This window comes from Seriola aureovittata, chromosome 16, assembly GCF_021018895.1.
Source record: "Seriola aureovittata isolate HTS-2021-v1 ecotype China chromosome 16, ASM2101889v1, whole genome shotgun sequence".
Lineage (NCBI taxonomy): Eukaryota > Metazoa > Chordata > Actinopteri > Carangiformes > Carangidae > Seriola > Seriola aureovittata.
Genome location: NC_079379.1, coordinates 7,501 through 31,758, shown reverse-complemented (window position 1 = coordinate 31,758; position 24,258 = coordinate 7,501). Strand labels below are relative to the sequence as shown.

Genomic DNA, 24,258 nt, shown 5'->3' with positions numbered 1-24,258 from the left:
CATACACAAAATGGTCAAGGAAGTCCCTCAGCACATCATTAATCATGGCCTGGAACACAGCAGGAGCATTAGTGAGCCCGAACGGCATAACAAGATATTCATAATGACCTCTAGGGGTGTTGAACCCCGTTTTCCATTCGTCCCCCTCCCTGATCCTGACCAGATGGTATGCATTTCTAAGGTCTAATTTTGTAAATATCTTGGCCTGTTGTAATTGATCAAACACAGATGACATGAGGGGCAAAGGGTAGCGGTTCTTGATAGTAATGTCATTGAGGGGGCTGTAGTCTATACATGGTCTTAAGGACCCGTCTTTCTTATCCACAAAGAAGAACCCCGCTCCAGCGGGTGACGAAGACGGGCGAATGAGTCCCGCCTTCAGAGATGACTCTATGTATTCCTTCATGGCCTGTCGTTCGGGCCCTGATACAGAGTACAGCCGCCCCTTGGGAATAGTGGACCCGGGGATGAGGTCGATGGCGCAGTCATATGGTCGATGAGGTGGAAGTGACGTGGCCTTGACTTTATTAAAAACCTCCTTGAGGTGGTGGTAACAGTTGGGTACCGAAGTCAAATCGGGGTACTGGGAGTCTGTAACAGGGTGAGCAGAAACAGAATTTATGACAGTGGTAGCCTTCCCCTGAGTCTTGTCCTGCAGACACTCTCTCTCTCACAGAGTTCCCCCCATCCCAAGATCTTGCCCGTAGGCCAGTCTATATGGGGGTTGTGGCGAGTGAGCCATGGATGTCCCAGTACCAGGGTGCGTGCAGGTGAGTTAAATAAATAAAAGTTCATTAATTCGCTGTGGTTATCTATGGTAATGGCTATGGGTTCTGTGACGTATGCTATGGTGAACAGTGCGTTCCCATTTAAGGCCCTTGCCAGGATGGGTTGTGAGATAGCCTCTGTCTTCAATCCCAGTTTCTTGGCTAATCCCCAATCCATTAAACTCTCATCAGCCCCTGAGTCAATTAAAACATTCATTTCCATGACTGTGGTGTTGTGTTTTACCTTTATGGCGGTCAAACTGCGTGAACGAGAATCTGAAGTTGAGAACTGGCTCACCCCCCGAGCTGCCTTGACTGGGCAGGCGACCACCAGATGTCCAGATTCCCCGCAGTAGAAGCAAAGCCCCTCCTTGAGACGACGTTGTCGTTCCGCCGGGGTGAGCTGGGTCCGGCCCAACTGCATGGGTTCAGCCTCTCCTGCCGTGGGTAAGGGATGAGGATGTTCGAGAGTCGGACCTCGGGCTTCCTGCCCACCCAGAACCAGCGGTTGCCGGTACCTCTCCGACGATGGTCGGCCCTTTCGATGCTGATGAAGTTCTTGGATCCGGTTATCTGTCCGGATGGCTAGGGCGATGAGGGAATCCAGGTCCGCAGGCAGGTCCAGGGGCACCAGTAGCTCCCGTATGGGAGCCGACAGTCCTTTCAGGAAAACATCATAGAGGGCTGTGGAGTTCCATCCGCTCTCCGTTGCCAGGGTGCGGAAGCGGATGGCGTAGTCGCATGCTGAGTTGTTACCCTGCCTCAACCCACTCAATTCCCTAGCTTTCTCTCTGTCCGTTGACACCGGATCAAAGGTCTTCTGAAGAGCGGCTTGAAACTCTGGAAGTGAGTGGCAAAGTGGAGAATCACGCCCCCACTCCGCTGTGGCCCATGCTCTCGCTCTTCCAGTAAGGTGAGACACCATGAAAGCAATCTTCGACCGATCTGTGGTAAATGCAAGGGGGGAATGTTCAAAATGAATGGAACAGTCAATGAGAAATGCCTTACAAAATCCTGGTTCCCCAGAAAAGCGTTCCGGGGGTGCCAGCCTGATCCCTGCTCCGGCAATGGGTACCGCCTGAACCGGAGCAACCGCCGTGACTGGAGGCTCCGGCGCACTTGGTGGGTTGTGGGTCTGCTGTAGGTGTCCAAGCAGATCCTGCACTTGGGATGATAGTTGACCCAACTGCGTGACGATAGCCATCTGAAATTCCTCCTGGCGGGAGAGTCGGGTCTCCTGAGCGCGAAGCGCGGCCGTTATCTGGTCAGTCTCTGCTGAGTCCATTCTGGCCAGAGTGTACTGTCAGGCCGAGACTCAAAGCAGGACTCAGATGCAGAGATTTAGAATATGTCAGCGCATTCGTTTATTTGCAATAAGAGTTCTCCACTCAAAGTTATCCATTTAAACAAATATTTATTTGCTATTAAAGAATCAAAATCAGCATGTACATGGATCTCCTCTGATCTGAAAACCACAGTCTGCAAGCAGTTAGCTGTGGCCAACGTCCCAGAGAAGAGTGTCTATCTTAGCAGTTACACAGAGTTTTGTATGTATTTTTGTAACTATCTGATTGGTGAAAAGGTTGGGGAGAAACCATGGTTTAGACTCAGCTCTCCCTTCGTTGGTGCACAGGCTGGTCCCAGCCTCTTGGCACAGTGCCTCCTTCATCTGAGCTGTCCTCACCTAGAGAAAAAACCTACTCTCCCTTTTCCTGTAACCGCCTCTTCACCCTGTTAGGAGTTGTTTCTTACTTTAAACATCTGAGGCGGTCACCTGTCATCCTGTTCTTCTGGTGTCTCCCTATGTGTGCGTGACTGCCTTGAGTCTCACCCTAGCGCCCCCCCAACGCATAGCAACAGTAATCATCATAATACTAAAGAACAATTAATAAACAAATAATAAACAAATAATAAACAACACTCTCTTAATAATGCAACATACATTTTAATATTTCTCACAAATCCCTCCTTTTACACCTTTTAAGGTGTAAACCTCCATCAGTAGTAAGCAACAGTCACAGGCTACAATACCTAGTCTTGTCTTCTCCTTGTACAGGTCATCCGTTGTGACCTGGAATCATGTAACCCTCTTTCCCTGTAGGTAGAGCACTCAATGAACTGTACTATTCTCCTTCACTAGCCCTCTCATCTTCTTCAGGATCAGAATCTCTCCTAGGACTGACATCAGCCCACCCTGGGATCCAGATTTCAGAAGCCACCTCCTCATCTCCCTCATCTTCATCATCTGACTCCATTTCTTTGCTCAATAAGGGCATCTGATAAGGAGGAGGATCCTTCTCTTTTGAGAGAGCGGTGGTGATCAGTCGGTTAATTAAAGTTCTAAGGCATGGAATGCAACAACAGCCACAACAAACTAAAATTGCCAAGAAACACCCAATAGAAACAACCAGAGACATAATCAAAGCTTTATATTTTCCAAAATAGCTGTCAAACCATCCTCCAAATGGGTCATCTACCCCAGAGTTTTCTGCTAGCTCAAGAGACAGGGAGGTGAGGCCTGCTAAGGCCTTTGTGATACTCCCATCTAGCGCAGTGTTGTTGGGTATGTACGTGCAGCAATACTCTCCAAACATCTTGCAAACTCCTCCTTTTTCAGCTAACAACATGTCCAGAGCCATCCTGTTTTGCTGCAATGCTGTCAGTAGTATTAGTGGTGTGATTATTATTAACCTCCCACAATATAATGGGGAGTACTATGATTAATGATATGAACAAAAACACACACAATGTTCCCCTTAGCCCACACCAGCCTGGGTGCCTAAAGGGGTGCCATGGTCGTCTGTTTAATTCAACCATGGTGTTGATGAGGGTCTTGTCTTTTTTTTTTTTTTTTTTTTTTTTTCAGTCTATCTCCTTTGAACCCTCACCTAGTTCAGCCAAATCAGTTCTAACCTCCGCCAAAGTGCGTGAGGGTGGAGATCCAGGTGCACAATGTGTCAGGTGGTGCCAATTAGCTCCAGCTTTACCTTTTACCTGGACCGCATGGGAAGTTACTTCAGTAACTTCATAGGGTCCTGTCCACCTGGGATCCAGCCACTTTCTTTTGTGGACTTTCACACGCACCCAATCTCCTACCTTTATTGCTGGAGTCTCCGCTGGAGTTGCTTCGGGTCCGGCCAGCTGTACCTGTTTAGACAAAACTCGAATGAGATTAGTCAGTGCAGTCATGTACTCATCACAGCTCACCTGCCACACATCCAGAGAGGGCATATGACCTCCCTCTCGGGGTGGTCCAGGCATTGGCCTGCCCGTCAGCAACTCATGTGGTGTTAGATGTGTTTTTGAACCTGGGGAGGTCCTCATTGACATTAGCGCTAGAGGGAGTGCGTCCACCCACGTGAGCTTAGTGCCGTAGCATATTTTTGCTATTTTTCGTTTTAGCGTTTGGTTAGCTCTTTCTACTAACCCTTGTGATGCAGGGTGGTACACTGCTCCAAACCTGTGTGTTATGCCTAATGCTTTTTCTACTTCAGCTAGTTCTTTGTTGCTAAAGTGTGAGCCATTGTCTGAGCGAATGCTCTTGGGAACCCCGTACCTAGGGATGAGTTCATTCTTCAGCCACTTTACCACAGTCTGTGCAGACTCATTCTTGCAGGGAATGGCCTCTACCCACTTGGTAAATCGGTCCACCATTACCAGCAGGTATCTGTATCCTTTTGTTCTGTTTTCTGCTCCCATGTCCGTGAAATCTATGGTGATGTCCTGGAATGGTGCTTCTGGCACAGGGAACTTCCCTAGGGGGCACCTGTAGGCTTGCTTGGGGTTATGTTCATTACATGTGGTGCAGTCTGTGATGTAATTGTCCACTAGGGCGGTCATGTGAGGGTGCCACCAACATGCTTCAATGTTCTTCTGTGTCCTTTGTTTACTTTCGTGGGCTGGTCCATGGGCTTGCTTCAGTAGTAGGTGGCAGAGTTTTGCTGGAGCTACCAGTCGTCCATCATGTGACCTCCACAATCCATTCCTTTGTACAGCTCCTTTTCTTGCCCATTCACTCTGTTCATATGCTCCGGCTTGTTCTTGTATCTTGATGATATCTTCTTCCGTTAGAACAGGTAATGGAGAGGAGTCTGTGATCACCATTTGCCTGGGTGTGTAGCCTCCGGCTTCTTTAGCAGCTTTGTCTGCGGCATCATTTCCTTCGGCTATGTCGTTATCCAATTTCTGGTGTCCTTTACACTTCATCACTGCCACTTCTGCTGGTAGTGATATGGAGTGCACCAATTCTTCTAATTGCATCCTGTGTTTCACTGGAGTGTTGGCGGTGGTCAGAAAATTCCTCCTTATCCATTGTGGTCCATCTACATGCACAGCTCCATAGCCATAGGCTGAGTCTGTGTAGATGTTTACCTTTTTTCCTTCAGCCAGTTTGAGGGCCTTTGTTAGTGCGATTATTTCTGCTAGTTGCGCAGATGCCGGCTGTGGGATGATTCCTTGTTCTTTCGTGGTGTATTTTCTGGTGTATGGCTGCTGCTCAACCACCGCATATGAGGCAACATTTCCATTTTCTCCTTTGTAACAACAGCCGTCTGTGAACAGGATCATGTCTGGGTTCTGTAGTGGCTCTGTTTCCAGGTCTGGTCTGAGTTTCACTTCTTTTTCTGCTTTTTCAGCACAGTTGTGAGGCTGTCCATCCTCAGCATTTAGTCCTTTTGCCATGTTTACCCCCTCTGTGTGGTATGTGATGTGGGGTTGTAGTAGGGTCTCTGAGATTTTTGTTTTTCTTGCTGCTGAGAAAGTGAATGCGCTTGATCCCAAGAAAGCTACTACTCCATGGTCTGTGTTTATCTTCAGCTCGTGGCACATTACCAGGTGACTTGTTTTGGTGATAGCTTTTGCTAGAGCTGCTAAGTATCTGGTGCATCCTGCTTGTCCTACTTCCATATTGTCCAGTTTTGAGCTGTGGTACATCAGCACTCTTCTCTCTCCCTCCTTTTTCTGAAAAAGCACTGCATTTACCACCCCAGCTTTTTCAGAAACATCCAGATTAAAAGTTTTGGTGTAATCTGGGGAGGACAGAGCAGTCGCCTGGGCCAGTGCCTGTTTGGTGAGTGTGAAGGCTTCTTCGGCGGCTTGTGTCCATAGCAGTTCGGCAGTTAGGTTGCGATTTCCTGCCTCTGCTACTATGTCTCTCAGAGGTTGTGTGAGGTCAACATAGCAAGGGACATGGTTTCTGCTGTATCCCGTTAGCCCCAGGAAAGCCAACATCTGTTGTACCGTCCGCGGCTTGTTATGTGAGAGGATGGCAGATTTCTGGGAAGCAGTGAGAGTATGCGAGGAGTGTGAGATTTCCCATCCCAGGAAGATGACCAGTCGTCTACACACTTGTAGTTTTTCTTTTTTGACTTTGTAGCCGTTCGCTGCCAACAATTTCAACAGTGCATGGGTAGCTGTCAGACATGCCTCAGCCGATGGAGCAGCAATCAGAATGTCGTCCACATATTGGATAAGGGTGACATCTGCAGGCAGGGTTAAGGGTTTGAGGTGAGTTCTGAGAGCATGGTTGAACAGACCGGGACTGTCACGATAACCCTGTGGCAGCCTGGTGTATGTGTAGGTCTGGTCTTTATAGGTGAACCCAAAATACTCCTGAGAGTCTTCTGCCAAAGGTAGACAGAAGAAGGCATTAGCAAGATCCACCACGGTGAAATACTGATGCTGGGGCCCGATATTCTGTAGGGCTAGATATGGGTCTGGAACTGGCAATGCTTCTGGGATAGTTGCATCATTTACAGGTCTGAAATCTTGTACCATCCTCCATCCTTTACCCTCTCCCTTTGTCACCGGAAGTATAGGAGTGTTCCATGTGGACCTGTAGGGGATGATCACTCCTGCTTGTAATAGCCCCGTGATGGTATCTGCTATCCCGTCTTGTTGTTCTTTTTTCAGGCGATATTGAGGTCTCCAGACAGGTCTTTGTCCCGGCCTCAGGGTGATGTGGATAGGGGGTGTGTTTACCAAGCCAACATCTTGAGATGAAGAAGTCCAGATCTGTGGTGGAACCTCTCCTAAGATCCGGGGAGTATCAGGATGGTCTGTTTTTTCCCTGCCATGGAAGCGGGGCAAATCTTTATTCTCCGAGATTGTTTTGTCTGTTATGGGTGCGGCAATACACCACATGTCTTCTTCTTTGGCCTTCCAGACTCGTGGGGCAGCAGTCGATTCCCATGAGAGTGTCAGTGCTCTTTTTACCATAGGTCCAAGAGATCTAGCCTCATAGTCACTGCCGACAGCCAGTGTGACATGGGGGCTTGAGTCTCCGTGTAGAGCATACCAACCCTCTTGGTCTCTAGTGAGCTCACAAAAGGCAGCTACACCTTCTTTTCCTGCAAAAATGGAGGTGAATTTGAGTGTCTGAGTGTGACTCTCCATTTCTTCCTGCCAGGCTTCATCATATAACTCATCTGGTTGTGTCAGATAGTTCAGGGTGCAGTGGAGTTCATCCTGTGGGGCTTTGTAGGGGTGTAAGGTCTGTAACCATGGTTTCCACTGCATGTACAGATATTGGATGTGGGGAGTGTCAGGACCTGTGGGGAGCAGTTTCATCCAGTATACTCTGGTAAAGGGTTCTTTAGGTTCAGGGGGAGGTGTCATGTATAATACTCTGGAATAGGGTCCTTGATTGATGCATTGGGATGATGTAGTGGAGAGGTGCAGTCCATCAGGGCCACAGTAGATGGTCATTCTCAATTTTCCCAGTAGGTCTCTGCCGAGTAGGTTGACAGGGCAGTCTGGGGCATAAAGAAATTGGTGTGTTAATACCTGTTCTTCATGTGTCACTGCCAATGGTACAGTGAATGTTTGGTTTTGTGGTTTCCCTGAGACTCCTATGACGGCAAGGCTCCGATGTGAGAGTGGATACGGAGAGTTTAGACAAGAGTAAGTTGCCCCTGTGTCAGCCAGCAGATAGTGAGTTTTGCCGTTAATTTCGCAGGCCACCATTGGTTCTGTCAGATTTGTATAGAACTGGCCTGATTTCGTCTCTGGGTCCCGTCAATACTCCTGTTCTGGCTCCCAGGCCTGAGCAGGCATTTGTGCTGGAAACGGAAGTTTAGGTCCTCCTCTTTCTCTGTAGTGACCTCCTCGTCCTCCCCTTTGTTGGTATTGGTTGTGGTGTTGTCGTGGTTGTCCTCCTTGTGAGGGACAAGCAGAGGCCCAGTGCCCTCTTTGTCCACAGGTGTAACATACATCTGTCCATATTCCTCCTCTTCCTCTTCCTCTCCCTGGGCCTCCCCATTGCGGTGCATGCTGGAAGTAATGAGGGGTCTGTGGGGTTGTTTGGGGAGCTGGAGGTGGTGCGGAGATCTGCCGGGAGTCCAAGGCTTCTTTAACAATTTTTTGCAGTTCCTGCTTCCAGTTGTCGTCCATTGGTGGCGCTCCGGCTAACATTTGTCTTGTCTTAGCTTTAGCTTTGTTGACTTCTTCATCGCTTTTCGACACTTGCTGTTTTAACAGTCGTTGGGATAGTTTTCTTGTATTTTCCTCCTCTTGCCCCAGTCTGTCTTCATGTCTGCGGTGGTGGTGATCTAAATGTTCAACCCACAATTTATATGGGAGCTTCTGAAGTCCCACCACTTCTTTCAATGCTTTCTGGACTTCTTCGGGGAGGCCTCTTATGCACTGCATTCGCCACAGAGCCTGCATTGAGTCGCTGGAATCATGTCTAGCCCCCGTGTGTTTGGCCCACAATTCCGCTGCTCTCTTTAGATAATCCAACATGTCTTCATCCTTTTTCATTTTAACTTCTCCCACGCTGTCCACATTTCTTTCTGTAGGATATTCTCTTCTCATGGCGTTCCACACTCGGTTTCTGACAGCATTCAGAGAAGTGTTATCAGGTATTTCACTTGTCACGCCCCCTTCTTTTAGTATTTTCTTCGCCACTTCTTTCCCTTCGATTTTCCCTAGGAGGGCTCTCAAGTCTCCTACACACAGTGTCTCTCCCATGGTTTGGCTTTCTAAAGTAGTGATCCAGTCAGATGCTCCTCTTCCTAATGGTGGTAGCTTGGCCAATAAGCCTTCCATGTCCCGGTGTGCGAAAGGGACGTAGGCCGGGGCTCCAGTAGTCGTTACCCTTAATGGATAACTGCCCACCCCAGCAGGAGGTTCCTTTGACTCACCTTTATTGCTGACATGGGACCGGAGCTGCATGTGATGGGTAGATGAAGGGTTTCTTCTGGGTTCAAGATGTCCGTTAAACTGTCCAGTAATTACGCCTGCTACTGGCTGCAGATTCACACTCCTCCTGCCATTCGGGTCAGGGCCCTGTAGTGACCATGGTTCCTGTCTCTCCTCCTCTTCATCCTCAGTAGTTTCTTCTTCATCGTCAGCTGTGTATTGACTTCTGGCTGCCCCCATTTCAGCCACTAGGGGGGGAGGGCCAATGTCTCTCTCTGACCTGCATGAGGTATTGGAGGCAGCTGAGGATGCGTTATCAGCAAGGTTAGTGGAGAGTGAGCTCTCTAACTCTCCCATTCTTTCATTCATAATCCTCATTACACTCACTATTCTTCCTGTCATGGCGGCCATCTCTTTTTTTAAACTCTGGTTATTTTCATCAGTTGGCATTTCTACGTCCAGAACTCCTGACTTAACCTGTAATAGAGGTGCTTGGATGTTTTTTTCTTTAGTCTGTTCTTTCATTGAAGCATCGTGGTATGGGGGAGGCTCGACAGGTAGGGCTGGATACAGGGAGGGTGTCGTAACCTGGCTCTGACCCTTTTTGTTTTCCTCTTCTGGTGTGTGTGTGGTGGGAGTCATGACTGCCGTCTTCTCCCTTCCTGCCTCCCCTCGCTTATCTTTCTTTGACCTTTGTTGTTGCTTTCCCATGGTGGTGAGGATCTCACACAATGCTGTGGTTGTTACTTCTTTCTCTTTTTTTTTCTTCATTCTGGCATAGGTAGGGCCCCAGGAATGTTTTCCAGCTGCCTCCCAATCTGCTACTGCTCTTCTGTGTTCTGCAGAGGCTGCTGTGATGATACATAGTATTGTTTGGGGAGATGGACATGCAACTTCAGGGTCGCTGAGGAGGAGACCTTGTTTTTCCCATTTTTTCCATATCTTGGTAGCTTCTTTTATAGTCTGTTTTTTATCCTTTTCCGTGGCTTTAGTTTCTAGTTCGCTCAGAACTTGTGCCTTTAATTCTCCTAAATTCATTTTTACATATGTTACTGTAGATACTATTTTTTTTTTTTTTTCAACTATGTTTTATATCTTTTCACACTTATTCTGTTCTAGGGGTCCTTTAACTCTCTTACAGTTCTAGACAGTTTTTCAGCAGTTAATATGTCACAACAAATGTTGAAGCTATGGAGTGTTACAGTCTCCCTCCTTGCCCATGTCAATGACCTCTCACAATTCCCTCTCCCCCAGGCTCTCAATTCCCCTCAACAGCCAGCCAGTTTGTATGGAGTTCACCCGAGCAACTGACCCAATTGATGGAATGCTGCTTCCGTTATCACCGTTAGGTTTCCACAGCACAAGCAGTTTGCGTTAACACCGCAAGGTTTCCACTGCTTGTTTTTATTCCACCAAGACACTGCTGATCAGTACCCCCCTTCACCATTCAAACATACATTGCATGCATCACACTTCTAAAAAGGCCTCTTATTCACTGCCAACGTGTATGTGAATTCCCAACGTCTCCTAAGACTATGTAACTATTTGAGCACTCCGTTAGCGTTTTCACACACTATTTTGCTCCAAACAATACACGTCCGTCCGCTTTTTACAGGAATTTCCCCATACAATTTTTACTTTTTACTTTTTAATTTCGTGGTCTCCCCTGAGCTTGTGCCTCTGCCGTCGAGCTCATTAGGAGACACACACACACCTATCTCTTCCTGACAATGTAACAGACTAGACACTGCACGTCTACAGATGTGAGTTCTTAGTGGTACTTTTCAGACTAGCATGGACCGGTCAGCTGGCTCCAGGTACCATTCACGAACCAGAGAGTTTAGTCTTCCTCCAGTCTTTACTTCATATTATTCCACTAGCCACATCTCAGGTATTACAGAGATCCGATGTGTTCCAAACTTTTACATCCACTGATCACAATCTTAGGCCGTGAGTCAACAGTGATGTCTAATATCTTTACTCCAATTGCTATCCTCCCAACTTAAGGTTGTAGGTGCAGTTTCACGTATCTTATCTTATCTTTCATTCATTTACTTCATCTCTTTTTTTTTTTTTTTTTAATTTTGATTCTCTAATATTACACAATACAATGACAAGTATCTTTTAACTTTATTCACTTTGTCCCGTAAGCCACCTTACCTCCTATGTACTCACAGTAATTTAGATGTAGCCAATGTACAGAATTTTGGTTCTTAAGACAACAGGCTTCTGCTTACCTTGTTTTATGAGCGCTCTCGTGAGTGACTAGGAGTCCAGGGCTCCGGTCAGGTCCTGCTGAAAATCTTCAGTCGTGGCCTGAGTCCAATTTCTCTTCTTGCAAATCACGTCGGGGTCACCAATTTTGTCAGCGCATTCGTTTATTTGCAATAAGAGTTCTCCACTCAAAGTTATCCATTTAAACAAATATTTATTTGCTATTAAAGAATCAAAATCAGCATGTACATGGATCTCCTCTGATCTGAAAACCACAGTCTGCAAGCAGTTAGCTGTGGCCAACGTCCCAGAGAAGAGTGTCTATCTTAGCAGTTACACAGAGTTTTGTATGTATTTTTGTAACTATCTGATTGGTGAAAAGGTTGGGGAGAAACCATGGTTTAGACTCAGCTCTCCCTTCGTTGGTGCACAGGCTGGTCCCAGCCTCTTGGCACAGTGCCTCCTTCATCTGAGCTGTCCTCACCTAGAGAAAAAACCTACTCTCCCTTTTCCTGTAACCGCCTCTTCACCCTGTTAGGAGTTGTTTCTTACTTTAAACATCTGAGGCGGTCACCTGTCATCCTGTTCTTCTGGTGTCTCCCTATGTGTGCGTGACTGCCTTGAGTCTCACCCTAGCGCCCCCCCAACGCATAGCAACAGTAATCATCATAATACTAAAGAACAATTAATAAACAAATAATAAACAAATAATAAACAACACTCTCTTAATAATGCAACATACATTTTAATATTTCTCACAAATAACAAGATGCTTTTATTGAATTCTCCTGAGAACTCAGACAGAGTGATAAACAAATGGCTATAAAATCCTAGACACTAACTCTGAAAACTGAGAAACAAAACCTCTCCAGGAGGAGGAAAAAACTCTAATCAAAAGAAACAAATCGAGAAACACAGAACACTCCGAATGGAGGAAAACCGAAGGACTATGAATCAAATCTATGGAAGAACAAACAAACAAAAAATCACTCTTAGCGAGGAAAAATCAAAAGGACTAGAAATCTAAACTATGGAAATAATTAACAAACAAAAATTCACTCTTAAAGAGGAAAAACCAAAAGGACTAGAACTCTAAACTATGGAAAGAATTAACAAACAAAAAAAACACTCGTTAATGAGGAAAAACAAAGGACTAGAACTCTAAACTATGGAAAGAATTAACAAACAAAAAATCACTCGTTAATGAGGAAAAACAAAGGGCTATGAACTTTAGCTATTGGAAAATTTACAAACAAAAAATCACTCGTCACGAGGAGAATACGGATTACTATGGCGATGGCTGTGAACATGGATCAAGGCTCTGGTGCAGGACAAGGACGAAGACACTCTGGCACAAGACAAGGGGAACACAGACTATTTAAACACATGGAGGGAAATAGGGAACAGGTGGAAACACTTAGGGCAATCAGACTGAGACACATGAGGAAGGGCAAGTGACCTGAAACGAGAGGAGAATTATTTTTCAAAATAAAACAGGAAATGACAGGACAAAACAAACCCAAGACAAGACAACCTCACCACGGTGTGACAAGCATATTGTGCTTTACTTCTTATAATTGCACCTTCACACTTCACCCTTTCCATTTCTTTTAATTCTTTTTGAGTTTTCCAGAGACCTAACTCATCCACTGGATGTTGAGTTTTTAATAATTCAATCTGTCTTTTTAACAAATATTCTTTTCTTTTTGATTTATTCGCCATTCTCTTGGCATAATTTATACTTTTTTTTTTTATTTCCTTTTTTACATTTTCCCACCTCTCTAAAATATCTTCCCCATTAACAGTTTCTGAAAACTCAGAACGAATTAAGTTCTTAATTGACACAACATACTCTCTATTTGTCAATAAATTTGCATTAAGATGCCATACACCCCCCCCCTTTTCCTCTCCCTTTGATTCCACCCCCACCCAAACAAAAGCATGATCACTCAAAAAATTCAAATTAAAGCGCACAGTATTAAACATTCCCACCATCATTTTTTTTACCAAAACCAAATCAATTCTACTGCGTTTTATCAGTCCCAAATGATTCTGCACCCTTGTATAGTCTCTTCCTTTTGGGTGCTGATGTCTCCATAAGTCACATAAGTTATTCACATTCATCAGATTTTGCAACACTGTCCTGGACATATCTTGTCTCCACTTGCAGTTTTCATTGACATCCATTGTACTTTGCTTGAGATTAAAATCTCCCATTATGATGTCACAATCTTTTCCTGTCTGTGTTATGGTTCTTATGAACTGTGTCCTTTCCACCTCATCATTCGGTGCATATACATTCATGATCGTCCATTGTTTTTTATCTACAGTGAATCTGATTTTTATCCACCGTCCCTCTGCATCTTTACTGACACAAATAGCACCACAATCAACACAATTTCTTAAAATAATGCTAACCCCCCTCGCAATACCTGAACCAAAACTTGAAAAATATTGGCCTTGCCATATTTTCATACACCTCTCTTCAAAGTTTTTGTCCCAATGAGTTTCTTGTAGACACAACACATTACTATCACAGAGGTTCATGACTTTTTCAAACTTGGCTGTGTCTCTTAGCCCATTGACATTTAAAGAAATGAAAGAGAACATCATCAAAAAAAAAACACAGGGGGAAAAAAAACTCCTAAAACTACAAGATTGTGGTGCATATTTAGTCTGTTTATACATGATCTTATTCACTTTTTATTTTTTGCTTTCTTCTTAGCCCTTAATCGTCTCAACGACACCTGCGTGGGGCTCTCTCCCCCCTCCGTTCTTTTCACCCACCTACTGTTTTCCTCCATCTCCTCCGCATTCTTGTCCCGCTCCATCTGCCCACACGGCAGGGACCCTGAGCTGTCGATCCTCTCCATCCTCCTCTCACTTCTACTCCTCACTCTGCTTGTTGAACCTCCGCTTTCCTCCCACTGCGGTGTGGAGATCCGTCCTCTCTGTTTCACCTCCGAGACGTCCGTCGACCACCCCGCTTGATTACCGTTATCCTCCTCTTCCTCCTCTCCACTGCTGCCGCTGTCCTCCATCTCCTCCATTCTCTCTTCCGATGCCTCCTTCTGCTCTCCTTCTTCCACCGTTTCCTCCTTATCCTCCAATCCCGTTTCGTTATCCGTCTCTTGCTCCTTATTAATTATTTCCGCTCCTTTGTCCGTACATTCCCGTGCATAATGCCCCGTCATCCCGCACCGGAAACAACGAAAGTCAGGGCATTCTCTAACTATATGTCCCGCTTGTAAACAAAGCCGACATACTTTTTCCTGGTTGTCATGTAATACCCTAAAATACTCCATGCCCTCCACCGTTTCAAACTTCGTTGAATATGGCAAGGATGTCACCTGTGCATTAAACTTTACTTTTAAAAACCGTGTCCCGTCATAAATGTCCATCCCTGCCCATTTCCTTCGTTTGATCGGTGACACCGGCTCTACCCCCCACTGTTCTAATTTATCGAAGATTTGTTCATCTGTTGTATAAATGGGCAAATTTAAAAACGAAACAATTTTTGTATTCTTGATCACTTCTGATGCAATTATCCTTGTATTGTTGATTTTAAATCCATCCAACAGTCTTTCTCTGCCCGCGCATTCCCCATTGTCAGCTCCCATTTTCCATCATATTTAGTCCTGCAACCCACCACTCTTCCACACGTATTTTCCACTGCTCTCAACAGTTGTAACATACCTATTTTCTCTTCACCGTCCATCTTCACATTCACCACTAGCTCTTTTCTTATCTCGTCCCCCGTCGTCTTTTCTCTCTCTCCGCTCCTTATATCTGCTGCGTCCCGTCTCGCTCCATCTCTCGCCGCACTTGCGGATGCTCCCGCCGCTGCTACCGTCTCCGCTATTAACGCTCCTTTTCTCCCTCCACCGTCTTCTCTCGTCTTCCTCACCTCACTCCTCTCCGCTGCCTCCGTCCTTTCCTTCTCGATTCCAGCCGATCTTTCACCCGCCATAACTTTGTCCGTCGTTACTGTCATTGTCCCGTTCCGTTTCTCCATTGTTTTTGCCGTCGTCTTTTCCATTTCGTTTAATCCGTGCCGTAATGTCCTTCCTTTTTGTTATACTCCTCCCCTTTTCCGCTCCCGCTGCTAGGGGAAAGAGCCTCCACCTTCTTAATTTCAACACTTGTTCTTTTTTGTTGTTTTAGAAATGTTTGTCTCGTTAAATTTGTCGCTCTTCTCTCGTCCTCTCCCTCCACACGTGCACACTCCGGAACCGGAAACTCGTGTTCAGAGTGGTATGGCCGTAAGCGAGAGGGAGCGCGACAAATACCCTCTTTAAACATGACGATCATGTCCTTCATGCACAAAGCTACGTGTTTATGTCTAGCGCAGGAGCCTTTCCTTTTCAGCGTTTGCTTGTTGCTTTGGCTCTCAACATGTCAACTTTGTAACATTTTAATACAAAAGGGTCTTTACATTGTGATCTGTGCTGTCCCGTCCCCAAAAGTGCAGCCAGGTGCAGAGTAACAGGTTGTTGAAGCAGGAGCAGCAGCGTCCTCTGCTGATTGCAAAGAGATGCCAAAAAGCTTACAGCACCTGGTATTCCCAGGCGGTCTCCCATCCAAGTACTAACCAGGCCCGACCCTGCTTGGCTTCCGAGATCGGACGAGATCGGGCGTGTTCAGAGTGGTATGGCCGTAAGCGAGAGGGAGCGCGACAAATACCCTCTTTAAACATGACGATCATGTCCTTCATGCACGAAGCTACGTGTTTATGTCTAGCGCAGGAGCCTTTCCTTTTCAGCGTTTGCTTGTTGCTTTGGCTCTCAACATGTCAACTTTGTAACATTTTAATACAAAAGTGTCTTTACATTGTGATCTGTGCTGTCCCCAAAAGTGCAGCCAGGTGCAGAGTAACAGGTTGTTGAAGCAGGAGCAGCAGCGTCCTCTGCTGATTGCAAAGAGATGCGAAAAAGCTTACAGCACCTGGTATTCCCAGGCGGTCTCCCATCCAAGTACTAACCAGGCCCGACCCTGCTTGGCTTCCGAGATCGGACGAGATCGGGCGTGTTTTTTTTTTTTTATCTTTTATTATCAAAAAATATAGCACAATCTGTATTTACAATACAATCCATTTGACAGGACATACATTTATCAAACATGACATTACACACCCTCTAAGTGTATAAATAAATCCCCCTCCTTTACCATAAAGAAACCGTAGCCTTAATAACACTACGATCAAAAAAAATAAAAATAAAAATAAAAAAAATAAAAAAATAAAAAAAATAAAATAAAAATAAAAATAAATAAATAAAATAAAAAATAAAAATAAACAAAAAATAAAATAAAATCAATAAATAAATCAATCAATCAATAAATCAATAAATAAAGTAAACAAGAACTCAATCCATACTTTCCCATGACTCACCTATCAAAGCACAGACTCTAAAAGAAAACACTATAACATAAACCACAAGTTTCCCTCATTCCCTCCCTTCATTAAAGTGTTGTGTCTTGTGAAATGTTTATCAAAAGTGTCCTTGTTTGCCCTATAAATTGTTCTAATATGTGCCTTGAGTGTGTTTTGAAAAAGTTTCTTTACATTGACTGTTTTTTGTTCAAATAGTTTGTAATTCCTATTTATCCATATTGTTTTTCTTGCCAGCGCTAGGATTGTGTTGATCAGTGTGTTATTCTTATTTGGATGTGTTCCTGTAATTCCAAATAACCAAGTCCATAACCAGTCCGTATTGTTGTGTATTTTTAAATTGCAATGTTCCTGTAAGATTGATTTGATATATAACTGTAACTGCTTTGCTTCTATGCATGTTTGAAATATGTGTTCAATGTCCTCTGGTTCTTGTCTGCATATTGTGCAATTCCTCGAGTATTTCTGTTTGTTGATTTGGTGCAAGATGATTCCCGTGTATATCCTTCTGTGTCGAATGTTAAAGTCCAGGTTTCTTGTCATGCCGTCTATTAGTGGTATGTCTATATTTGTCCATATTTTTTTAATTTCTTTGAAGGGGTATTGTTTTTCCCAGGTATGTTCTGCAGTAGGTGTCCTTTTGATTTTCTCTACCAGCAACCTGTACCATGTCTTCGTTTGGACATTTTCTAGTCTTTTTCTGTTGTCCTTTTCTATGTATTCCAGTTGGGGAAGAGCAGCTCCAATACCTTTTTTATTCTCTTTTAGCAAACCTCGCCACGCAGGGTCGAGGGTTTGTTCAAATTTCTCTTTCAGTTTTCTTATGCTTTCTTTTCTATACATTATTTTTCTCTCTCTCATTTTTTTGCATATCAATTCAACATTAAAATCTCCTCTCTCATCAATCACTTGACCCACCCTCGTTAGCCCAGCCTCTCTCATCGGACCGCTGATCAGAACTCTCCCCTCATATATAAAGAAGGGACTGTTCAAGAAAGGTAATTGCATCACATGCTCTTTATTACTGCACTTGGGCCAGAGGTGGGGCAGAATCTTTCCCCAAGCCTCAAGTACCTCCTGGTAGAAGCCAGGCAGGCCATTCCTGACTTTTCTGGGGAGGAGCGAGCACAGATTGTATGCATCTTTCTCCCCGTACTCGGCCAGGTAGCTGGCCAACCACTCCTCCCAGGGGTACTGCCGGTCCGGATCTAGAAAATTTCTGATAATTTTAACCCTGAATGCATCTTTTTTTGCACCTATGTCAATTAATCCTAAGCCCCCCTCCTTTTTATTAGCAATTAACACTCTGTGAGCTATCGAATTTCCCTTTCCCCTCCAAAGGAAGGAGGAGATTGCTGCTGTCAGCGATTTAAGTGCCCATTGCGGCAGCTCACAGGTTCCCATTAAATGATTAATTTTTGACAGTATCAGAGCATTAACTACAATTACCTTTCCTTTCAGTGTTAAACCTCTTGCTTTCCACAAGTTTAAAATCCCTTGCAATTTCCCTATCATTTCCCTCCACCCTCTGTCCCTAGCCTCACCCTCATTCTCTCCTATATATACTCCTAATATTTTCCTACACCCATTGTTTACCCTAAATCCCCATTTATTTACATAGTTATTCACCCTTCCAAGTTGACCTATTTCAGATTTGGTTATGTTTATTTTTGCTCCTGATGCTTTGCTGTAAGTTTTGAAATGTTCCATGATTTTGTCTATGCATTTACCTGATTTGACTGTTATTGTAATGTCATCCGCGTATTGAGTTATTTTAATAGTACTGTTTTTGGGTGTTTGTATTCCTGTTATTTCTTTATCTTTAATTATCGCTTGAGCTAGTGGCTCTGCCACTATGCTATATAGCAGGCCTGACAGCGGACATCCTTGCCTCACCGATCTTCTAATTTGAATACTGTCTGTTATCATTCCATTGCATTTTATTACACTTTTGGCGTTTTTGTACAATAACTGTATCCAATTTATAAACCCATTCCCGTATCCAAATTTCCCTAATACTTTGTAGAGAAACTGGTGTTCTACTCTGTCAAATGCCTTTTCAAGGTCTATTGTTAGCAGAAGCCCCCCCTGTGCTGTCATTCCTCTTACTGTATCTCTTATTGTAGCAATTGAATCTTGGATGTTTCTACTGGGTATGCTGTAGGCCTGATTTATACTAATTATTTGATTCAATGTCTGTTTTATTCTATTGGCCAAGGTTTTGGTGAGTATCTTGTAATCTGTATTTAGCAGGCTTATTGGTCTATAGTTGGATATTATGTTTCTGTCTCCTTTATTCTTATAAATTACTGTAATCATACCTGTAGTGAAAGATTTTGGTGTTTTTTGTTGTTCTTGCATTGTATGGTAGAGGTCGAGCAGCAGGGGGGCCAGCTGTTCCTTAAACCTGATGTAAAATTCTGCTGTTAAGCCATCAGATCCTGGACTTTTATTCTTATTTAAGTTGTCTATTGTCGCTTCTATTTCTTTTAATGTTAATTTGCTGTCACACCATTCTTTATCCTCCATGTTAATTTTTTTGTCTACATATGATAATATTGTTTCTGTTTTTTCATTGTTGCTTCCTTCTTCTTTGAATAAATTCGTATAGTATTCTTTAATAATTTCTAGTATCTCTATTCTATCTGTGTGTATGTTATTGCTTCTATCTTTCAATTCTTCTATTATAGTTTTATTGTTTTTGCTTTTCCATCCCCAGAAAAAAAGCTGTGCACTTCTCCCCATCTACCAGATTTTGAAATCTACTCCTAACTGCAGCCCCTTTACATCTTTCCCTTTCTATATTATTTAATTGATTTTTATATAATTCATACTTTTCACAGCTTCTATTTCTTTGGTTATCTATTAATATCAGTTCTTCTTCTAGTTGCTTTCTGATGTTCTGTTCTTCTTGTTTTTCTTTCCATTTTTTCTCTTTGCTATAATTGATACTTGCTTTTTTGATTCTTTCTTTTATATTGTCCCATCTTTCTATATAATTATTATCTATTTGCATTTCTGTTCTAGCGTAACTAAGTAAGTTTTTGATTTTTTTGACATATGCCGGGTCCATCAGGAGGCTGGAGTTGAGGCACCAGGTTCCTCCTCCCCTGATCCCCCCTGCAGAGTCCAGCAGACACTCCAGAGTTGCATGATCACTCCATGTATTAAATTTGTACGTTGTTTTGTTAATTTTCTTAATCACTTCTGAGGCCGCTAAACATAAGTCTATTCTTGATTGTCTTAATGTACCCTTTACCACCTGTCTTCTTGAGAATGTTCTTTTTAAAGGATTCTGTATTCTCCATATATCCATCAAGTTGTGATTGTTCATTAATTCATATAATGCTGTTCTACTGATGTCATTTTTATATACATTATTTACAGATATATCCGATTTTGTTAACACTGTATTAAAGTCCCCAACTATTACAGTTTTGTTATTTACCCATCTTCCTATTTTATTAAACATCTCTTTCCTTTCTTTTTCACAATTATTGGCATATACATTGATTATTCTATATATAATATTATTTACTGTTATATCTATAATAAGTAATCTACCATTATCATCTTTGTGTACTAATTTACTATCATTTATGTTGTTATTCTTTATTAACGTTGCAACCCCACTTGACTTGATAGTGCCATTATTATGGAAGATGTTCCCATTCCATATATTTGTTGCTGCCTCTACACTGTTTTTGTCCCACCTTGTTTCTTGAAGGCAGAGTATATCGCCTTTTATCCCCTCTAGAATGGCAGTCATCTTGCCACAAGTGCGCAGTCCGTTTGCATTGAGGGAGTGCAGCAACAGCATTGTGAAAAAGAAAAGTGGTGTTAACTCTCTATCTTAATCATTATTCTTTTCCTTTTTTGTCTTTCTTTCTCTTTTTATTAACTGTGTTTTTATTGAAGGTGTGCTGCTTTCTGATGTTTTTAATTGTAGCTAAGTCCATTTCGGAGTCACTATCAGATTTTCTTTGTGGGGGGAGTATAGAGGATATCGCTGAGGCCGGTAGATCGCAGCATGCGGCTGCCGCCGGCTGCAGATCGCTCTGGGTCTCCTCTACTTCCATCTCTTCCGGGGCTAAAGGCGGCTCCGGTCCCTCTTTGAGCCCGTCGCCGCCCCTGCCCCTTTCTTTCGCGTACAGGCCGGTGTCAAGACTGAGTCCGTTCTTGCTCGAACCCAACCTCACACTCCGGCTCTGCACCGCTGTTTGAGAGCCCAGGACTCTCCGTGAGACGGGATCCTCACTGCCAGCCTGTTTTGCGGTGCCACAGCCCCTCACTCCGGCCTCCCCCTCCTCTTCCTCATTACTCATATCCTCCTCCTCACTATATAAAGCCTCCGATCCAGACTCTGCTACTGCTTCTGAATCGCTGTAGTTACAATTACATTCCTCCATAATGTTGTAGCACACCTCACACTTTTTATTTCTCCTCTGCCTGTTGCTGCACTCCCTAGCATAATGTCCCTGAACTCCGCACTTGTGGCATGAGAACTCCGGGCACTCTCGCAGGATGTGCCCTGGTTGAAGGCACATCCTGCAGACTTTAGTTTGCCTATCATGTATAACCCTGAAGTATTCAGGACCCATGGCAGTTTCAAATCTCGCAGAGTATGGCAGTGACTGTACTTTATCTGTAAACTTGACTTTTAGGAAACGGGTACCATCTGCTACTTGTGTCCCCGGCCACATTCTCCTCCTAATGGAGGAAGCTGCCGAAACTCCCCATCCCTCTAGCTTTTGTAATATTTCCTCATCTGTTACATAAGCCGGTAAGTTTAAGAAAGAAACCATTAATTCATCGTTACATAGATCCTTTACAAAAATGCTACAATTACCTATTTTGAAGCCATCAAGGAGTCGTTCCTTCCCCTTCACATGTGACATTGTGATTTCAAAGCTTCTGGCACCGGACGCTCTGCAGGCTATCAGTCCACCACACAGAGCCCTGATGCATCTCATTAGCTCCAGCACCGGGACCTCGTCCTGCCCGGTGACCTCGAGACTCACGGTTAATTCCCGATCATATTTGACTCCCGTCACTTGCCTCGCATCTTCTCTCTGTTGTTGATGCTGGTGCTGCTGCTGTTTTTCTCCCGCTGTTCCTTCCGCTTTCCCTTTCTCCCTCTCAGCTCCGCCGCTCGCCTCTCGCTCACCCGCCGCTGCTGCTTTCTCTCTCTCTCCCGCCTCTGCTCTCTCCCTCTCCGCCGCCGCTCTCGGAGCTCCATGGAGTCCCGGCCTGATCCGATCTCCATCTCCGATCTCCCTCACGGCTCCTCCGGTCTCGCTCCTCCGTCCTCTGCCCGTTGCAGCTGTCAGTGCTGCTCGCCGCTCTCTCTCCTCTCTCTCTCCTCTCGCCGGCGCCGTCATCGTTGAATCAGCTGTTCCCGTGCTCTCTTCGCTACTTTTTTTTTTTTTCAAACTCTTTCTTCTAACTCTCTGTTCTTTTGTTTCAACTACTTCCCACTCATTCACTTCTTTCTCCGCTACATCTTGACTTGTTTTATGTCCGTAATCCATTTCCGTCATCAATGAGCCATTTCCCGCTTCCGTCACCATTAAATCCGTCAGAGAAAACATGAAAAAAAAACTCAAATAAGCCTCCCCCGAACAGTAAAACTGCCGGGGGGAATGTCCAAACAAATAAACAAACAAAGGGTGCACGGAAAAGTAAGATGTAATGAAAAAAGAAAGAAGAATGAACTAAGGGAAGTAGAAAAAAAACAGAGGTCCGCGATCCTCTCTCCTCTCTCTCACACAGGTATTGCCGACTCACGTTTGACTCACGCATGCGTGTTCAGAGTGGTATGGCCGTAAGCGAGAGGGAGCGCGACAAATACCCTCTTTAAACATGACGATCATGTCCTTCATGCACGAAGCTACGTGTTTATGTCTAGCGCAGGAGCCTTTCCTTTTCAGCGTTTGCTTGTTGCTTTGGCTCTCAACATGTCAACTTTGTAACATTTTAATACAAAAGTGTCTTTACATTGTGATCTGTGCTGTCCCGTCCCCAAAAGTGCAGCCAGGTGCAGAGTAACAGGTTGTTGAAGCAGGAGCAGCAGCGTCCTCTGCTGATTGCAAAGAGATGCCAAAAAGCTTACAGCACCTGGTATTCCCAGGCGGTCTCCCATCCAAGTACTAACCAGGCCCGACCGTGCTTGGCTTCCGAGATCGGACGAGATCGGGCGTGTTCAGAGTGGTATGGCCGTAAGCGAGAGGGAGCGCGACAAATACCCTCTTTAAACATGACGATCATGTCCTTCATGCACGAAGCTACGTGTTTATGTCTAGCGCAGGAGCCTTTCCTTTTCAGCGTTTGCTTGTTGCTTTGGCTCTCAACATGTCAACTTTGTAACATTTTAATACAAAAGTGTCTTTACATTGTGATCTGTGCTGTCCCGTCCCCAAAAGTGCAGCCAGGTGCAGAGTAACAGGTTGTTGAAGCAGGAGCAGCAGCGTCCTCTGCTGATTGCAAAGAGATGCCAAAAAGCTTACAGCACCTGGTATTCCCAGGCGGTCTCCCATCCAAGTACTAACCAGGCCCGACCCTGCTTGGCTTCCGAGATCGGACGAGATCGGGCGTGTTCAGAGTGGTATGGCCGTAAGCGAGAGGGAGCGCGACAAATACCCTCTTTAAACATGACGATCATGTCCTTCATGCACGAAGCTACGTGTTTATGTCTAGCGCAGGAGCCTTTCCTTTTCAGCGTTTGCTTGTTGCTTTGGCTCTCAACATGTCAACTTTGTAACATTTTAATACAAAAGTGTCTTTACATTGTGATCTGTGCTGTCCCGTCCCCAAAAGTGCAGCCAGGTGCAGAGTAACAGGTTGTTGAAGCAGGAGCAGCAGCGTCCTCTGCTGATTGCAAAGAGATGCCAAAAAGCTTACAGCACCTGGTATTCCCAGGCGGTCTCCCATCCAAGTACTAACCAGGCCCGACCCTGCTTGGCTTCCGAGATCGGACGAGATCGGGCGTGTTCAGAGTGGTATGGCCGTAAGCGAGAGGGAGCGCGACAAATACCCTCTTTAAACATGACGATCATGTCCTTCATGCACGAAGCTACGTGTTTATGTCTAGCGCAGGAGCCTTTCCTTTTCAGCGTTTGCTTGTTGCTTTGGCTCTCAACATGTCAACTTTGTAACATTTTAATACAAAAGGGTCTTTACATTGTGATCTGTGCTGTCCCCAAAAGTGCAGCCAGGTGCAGAGTAACAGGTTGTTGAAGCAGGAGCAGCAGCGTCCTCTGCTGATTGCAAAGAGATGCCAAAAAGCTTACAGCACCTGGTATTCCCAGGCGGTCTCCCATCCAAGTACTAACCAGGCCCGACCCTGCTTGGCTTCCGAGATCGGACGAGATCGGGCGTGTTCAGAGTGGTATGGCCGTAAGCGAGAGGGAGCGCGACAAATACCCTCTTTAAACATGACGATCATGTCCTTCATGCACGAAGCTACGTGTTTATGTCTAGCGCAGGAGCCTTTCCTTTTCAGCGTTTGCTTGTTGCTTTGGCTCTCAACATGTCAACTTTGTAACATTTTAATACAAAAGTGTCTTTACATTGTGATCTGTGCTGTCCCGTCCCCAAAAGTGCAGCCAGGTGCAGAGTAACAGGTTGTTGAAGCAGGAGCAGCAGCGTCCTCTGCTGATTGCAAAGAGATGCGAAAAAGCTTACAGCACCTGGTATTCCCAGGCGGTCTCCCATCCAAGTACTAACCAGGCCCGACCCTGCTTGGCTTCC

At 44.7% G+C, this 24,258-nt stretch overlaps 2 protein-coding genes and 6 non-coding genes across 8 annotated transcripts in view; all 8 read right to left on the bottom strand.

The window, feature by feature from the left end:
* Positions 1 to 2,161: 2,161 nt before the first annotated feature.
* Positions 2,162 to 8,035, bottom strand: LOC130183870 (uncharacterized). Its single transcript, XM_056399605.1, has 2 exons — positions 7,756 to 8,035; positions 2,162 to 7,519 (listed from the first exon to the last, which is right to left on the bottom strand). The coding sequence occupies exons 1-2, from the start codon at positions 8,033 to 8,035 to the stop codon at positions 3,630 to 3,632; spliced, it is 4,170 nt and encodes a 1,389-aa protein (XP_056255580.1). The 3' UTR covers positions 2,162 to 3,629.
* Positions 8,036 to 10,168: 2,133 nt separating this feature from the next.
* LOC130184199 (uncharacterized) lies at positions 10,169 to 15,341 on the bottom strand. Its single transcript, XM_056400069.1, has 2 exons — positions 13,908 to 15,341; positions 10,169 to 12,579 (listed from the first exon to the last, which is right to left on the bottom strand). Exons 1-2 carry the CDS (start codon positions 14,738 to 14,740, stop codon positions 12,495 to 12,497), a joined length of 918 nt encoding a protein of 305 aa, XP_056256044.1. The 5' UTR covers positions 14,741 to 15,341; the 3' UTR covers positions 10,169 to 12,494.
* A 322-nt stretch (positions 15,342 to 15,663) lies between these two features.
* On the bottom strand, positions 15,664 to 15,782 carry LOC130184410 (5S ribosomal RNA). The gene has a single exon (XR_008829981.1). It is a non-coding gene; the product is annotated as a 5S ribosomal RNA (ribosomal RNA).
* A 6,832-nt stretch (positions 15,783 to 22,614) lies between these two features.
* LOC130184415 (5S ribosomal RNA) lies at positions 22,615 to 22,733 on the bottom strand. The gene has a single exon (XR_008829986.1). It is a non-coding gene; the product is annotated as a 5S ribosomal RNA (ribosomal RNA).
* Positions 22,734 to 23,008: 275 nt separating this feature from the next.
* LOC130184409 (5S ribosomal RNA) lies at positions 23,009 to 23,127 on the bottom strand. The gene has a single exon (XR_008829980.1). It is a non-coding gene; the product is annotated as a 5S ribosomal RNA (ribosomal RNA).
* Positions 23,128 to 23,402: 275 nt separating this feature from the next.
* On the bottom strand, positions 23,403 to 23,521 carry LOC130184408 (5S ribosomal RNA). The gene has a single exon (XR_008829979.1). It is a non-coding gene; the product is annotated as a 5S ribosomal RNA (ribosomal RNA).
* A 270-nt stretch (positions 23,522 to 23,791) lies between these two features.
* On the bottom strand, positions 23,792 to 23,910 carry LOC130184407 (5S ribosomal RNA). The gene has a single exon (XR_008829978.1). It is a non-coding gene; the product is annotated as a 5S ribosomal RNA (ribosomal RNA).
* Positions 23,911 to 24,185: 275 nt separating this feature from the next.
* The window catches only part of LOC130184405 (5S ribosomal RNA), a 119-nt gene continuing 46 nt past the window's right edge, over positions 24,186 to 24,258 (bottom strand). Inside the window, exon 1 of the ribosomal RNA XR_008829977.1 lies at positions 24,186 to 24,258. This exon is cut by the window's right edge and continues 46 nt beyond it. This is a non-coding gene — a ribosomal RNA (5S ribosomal RNA).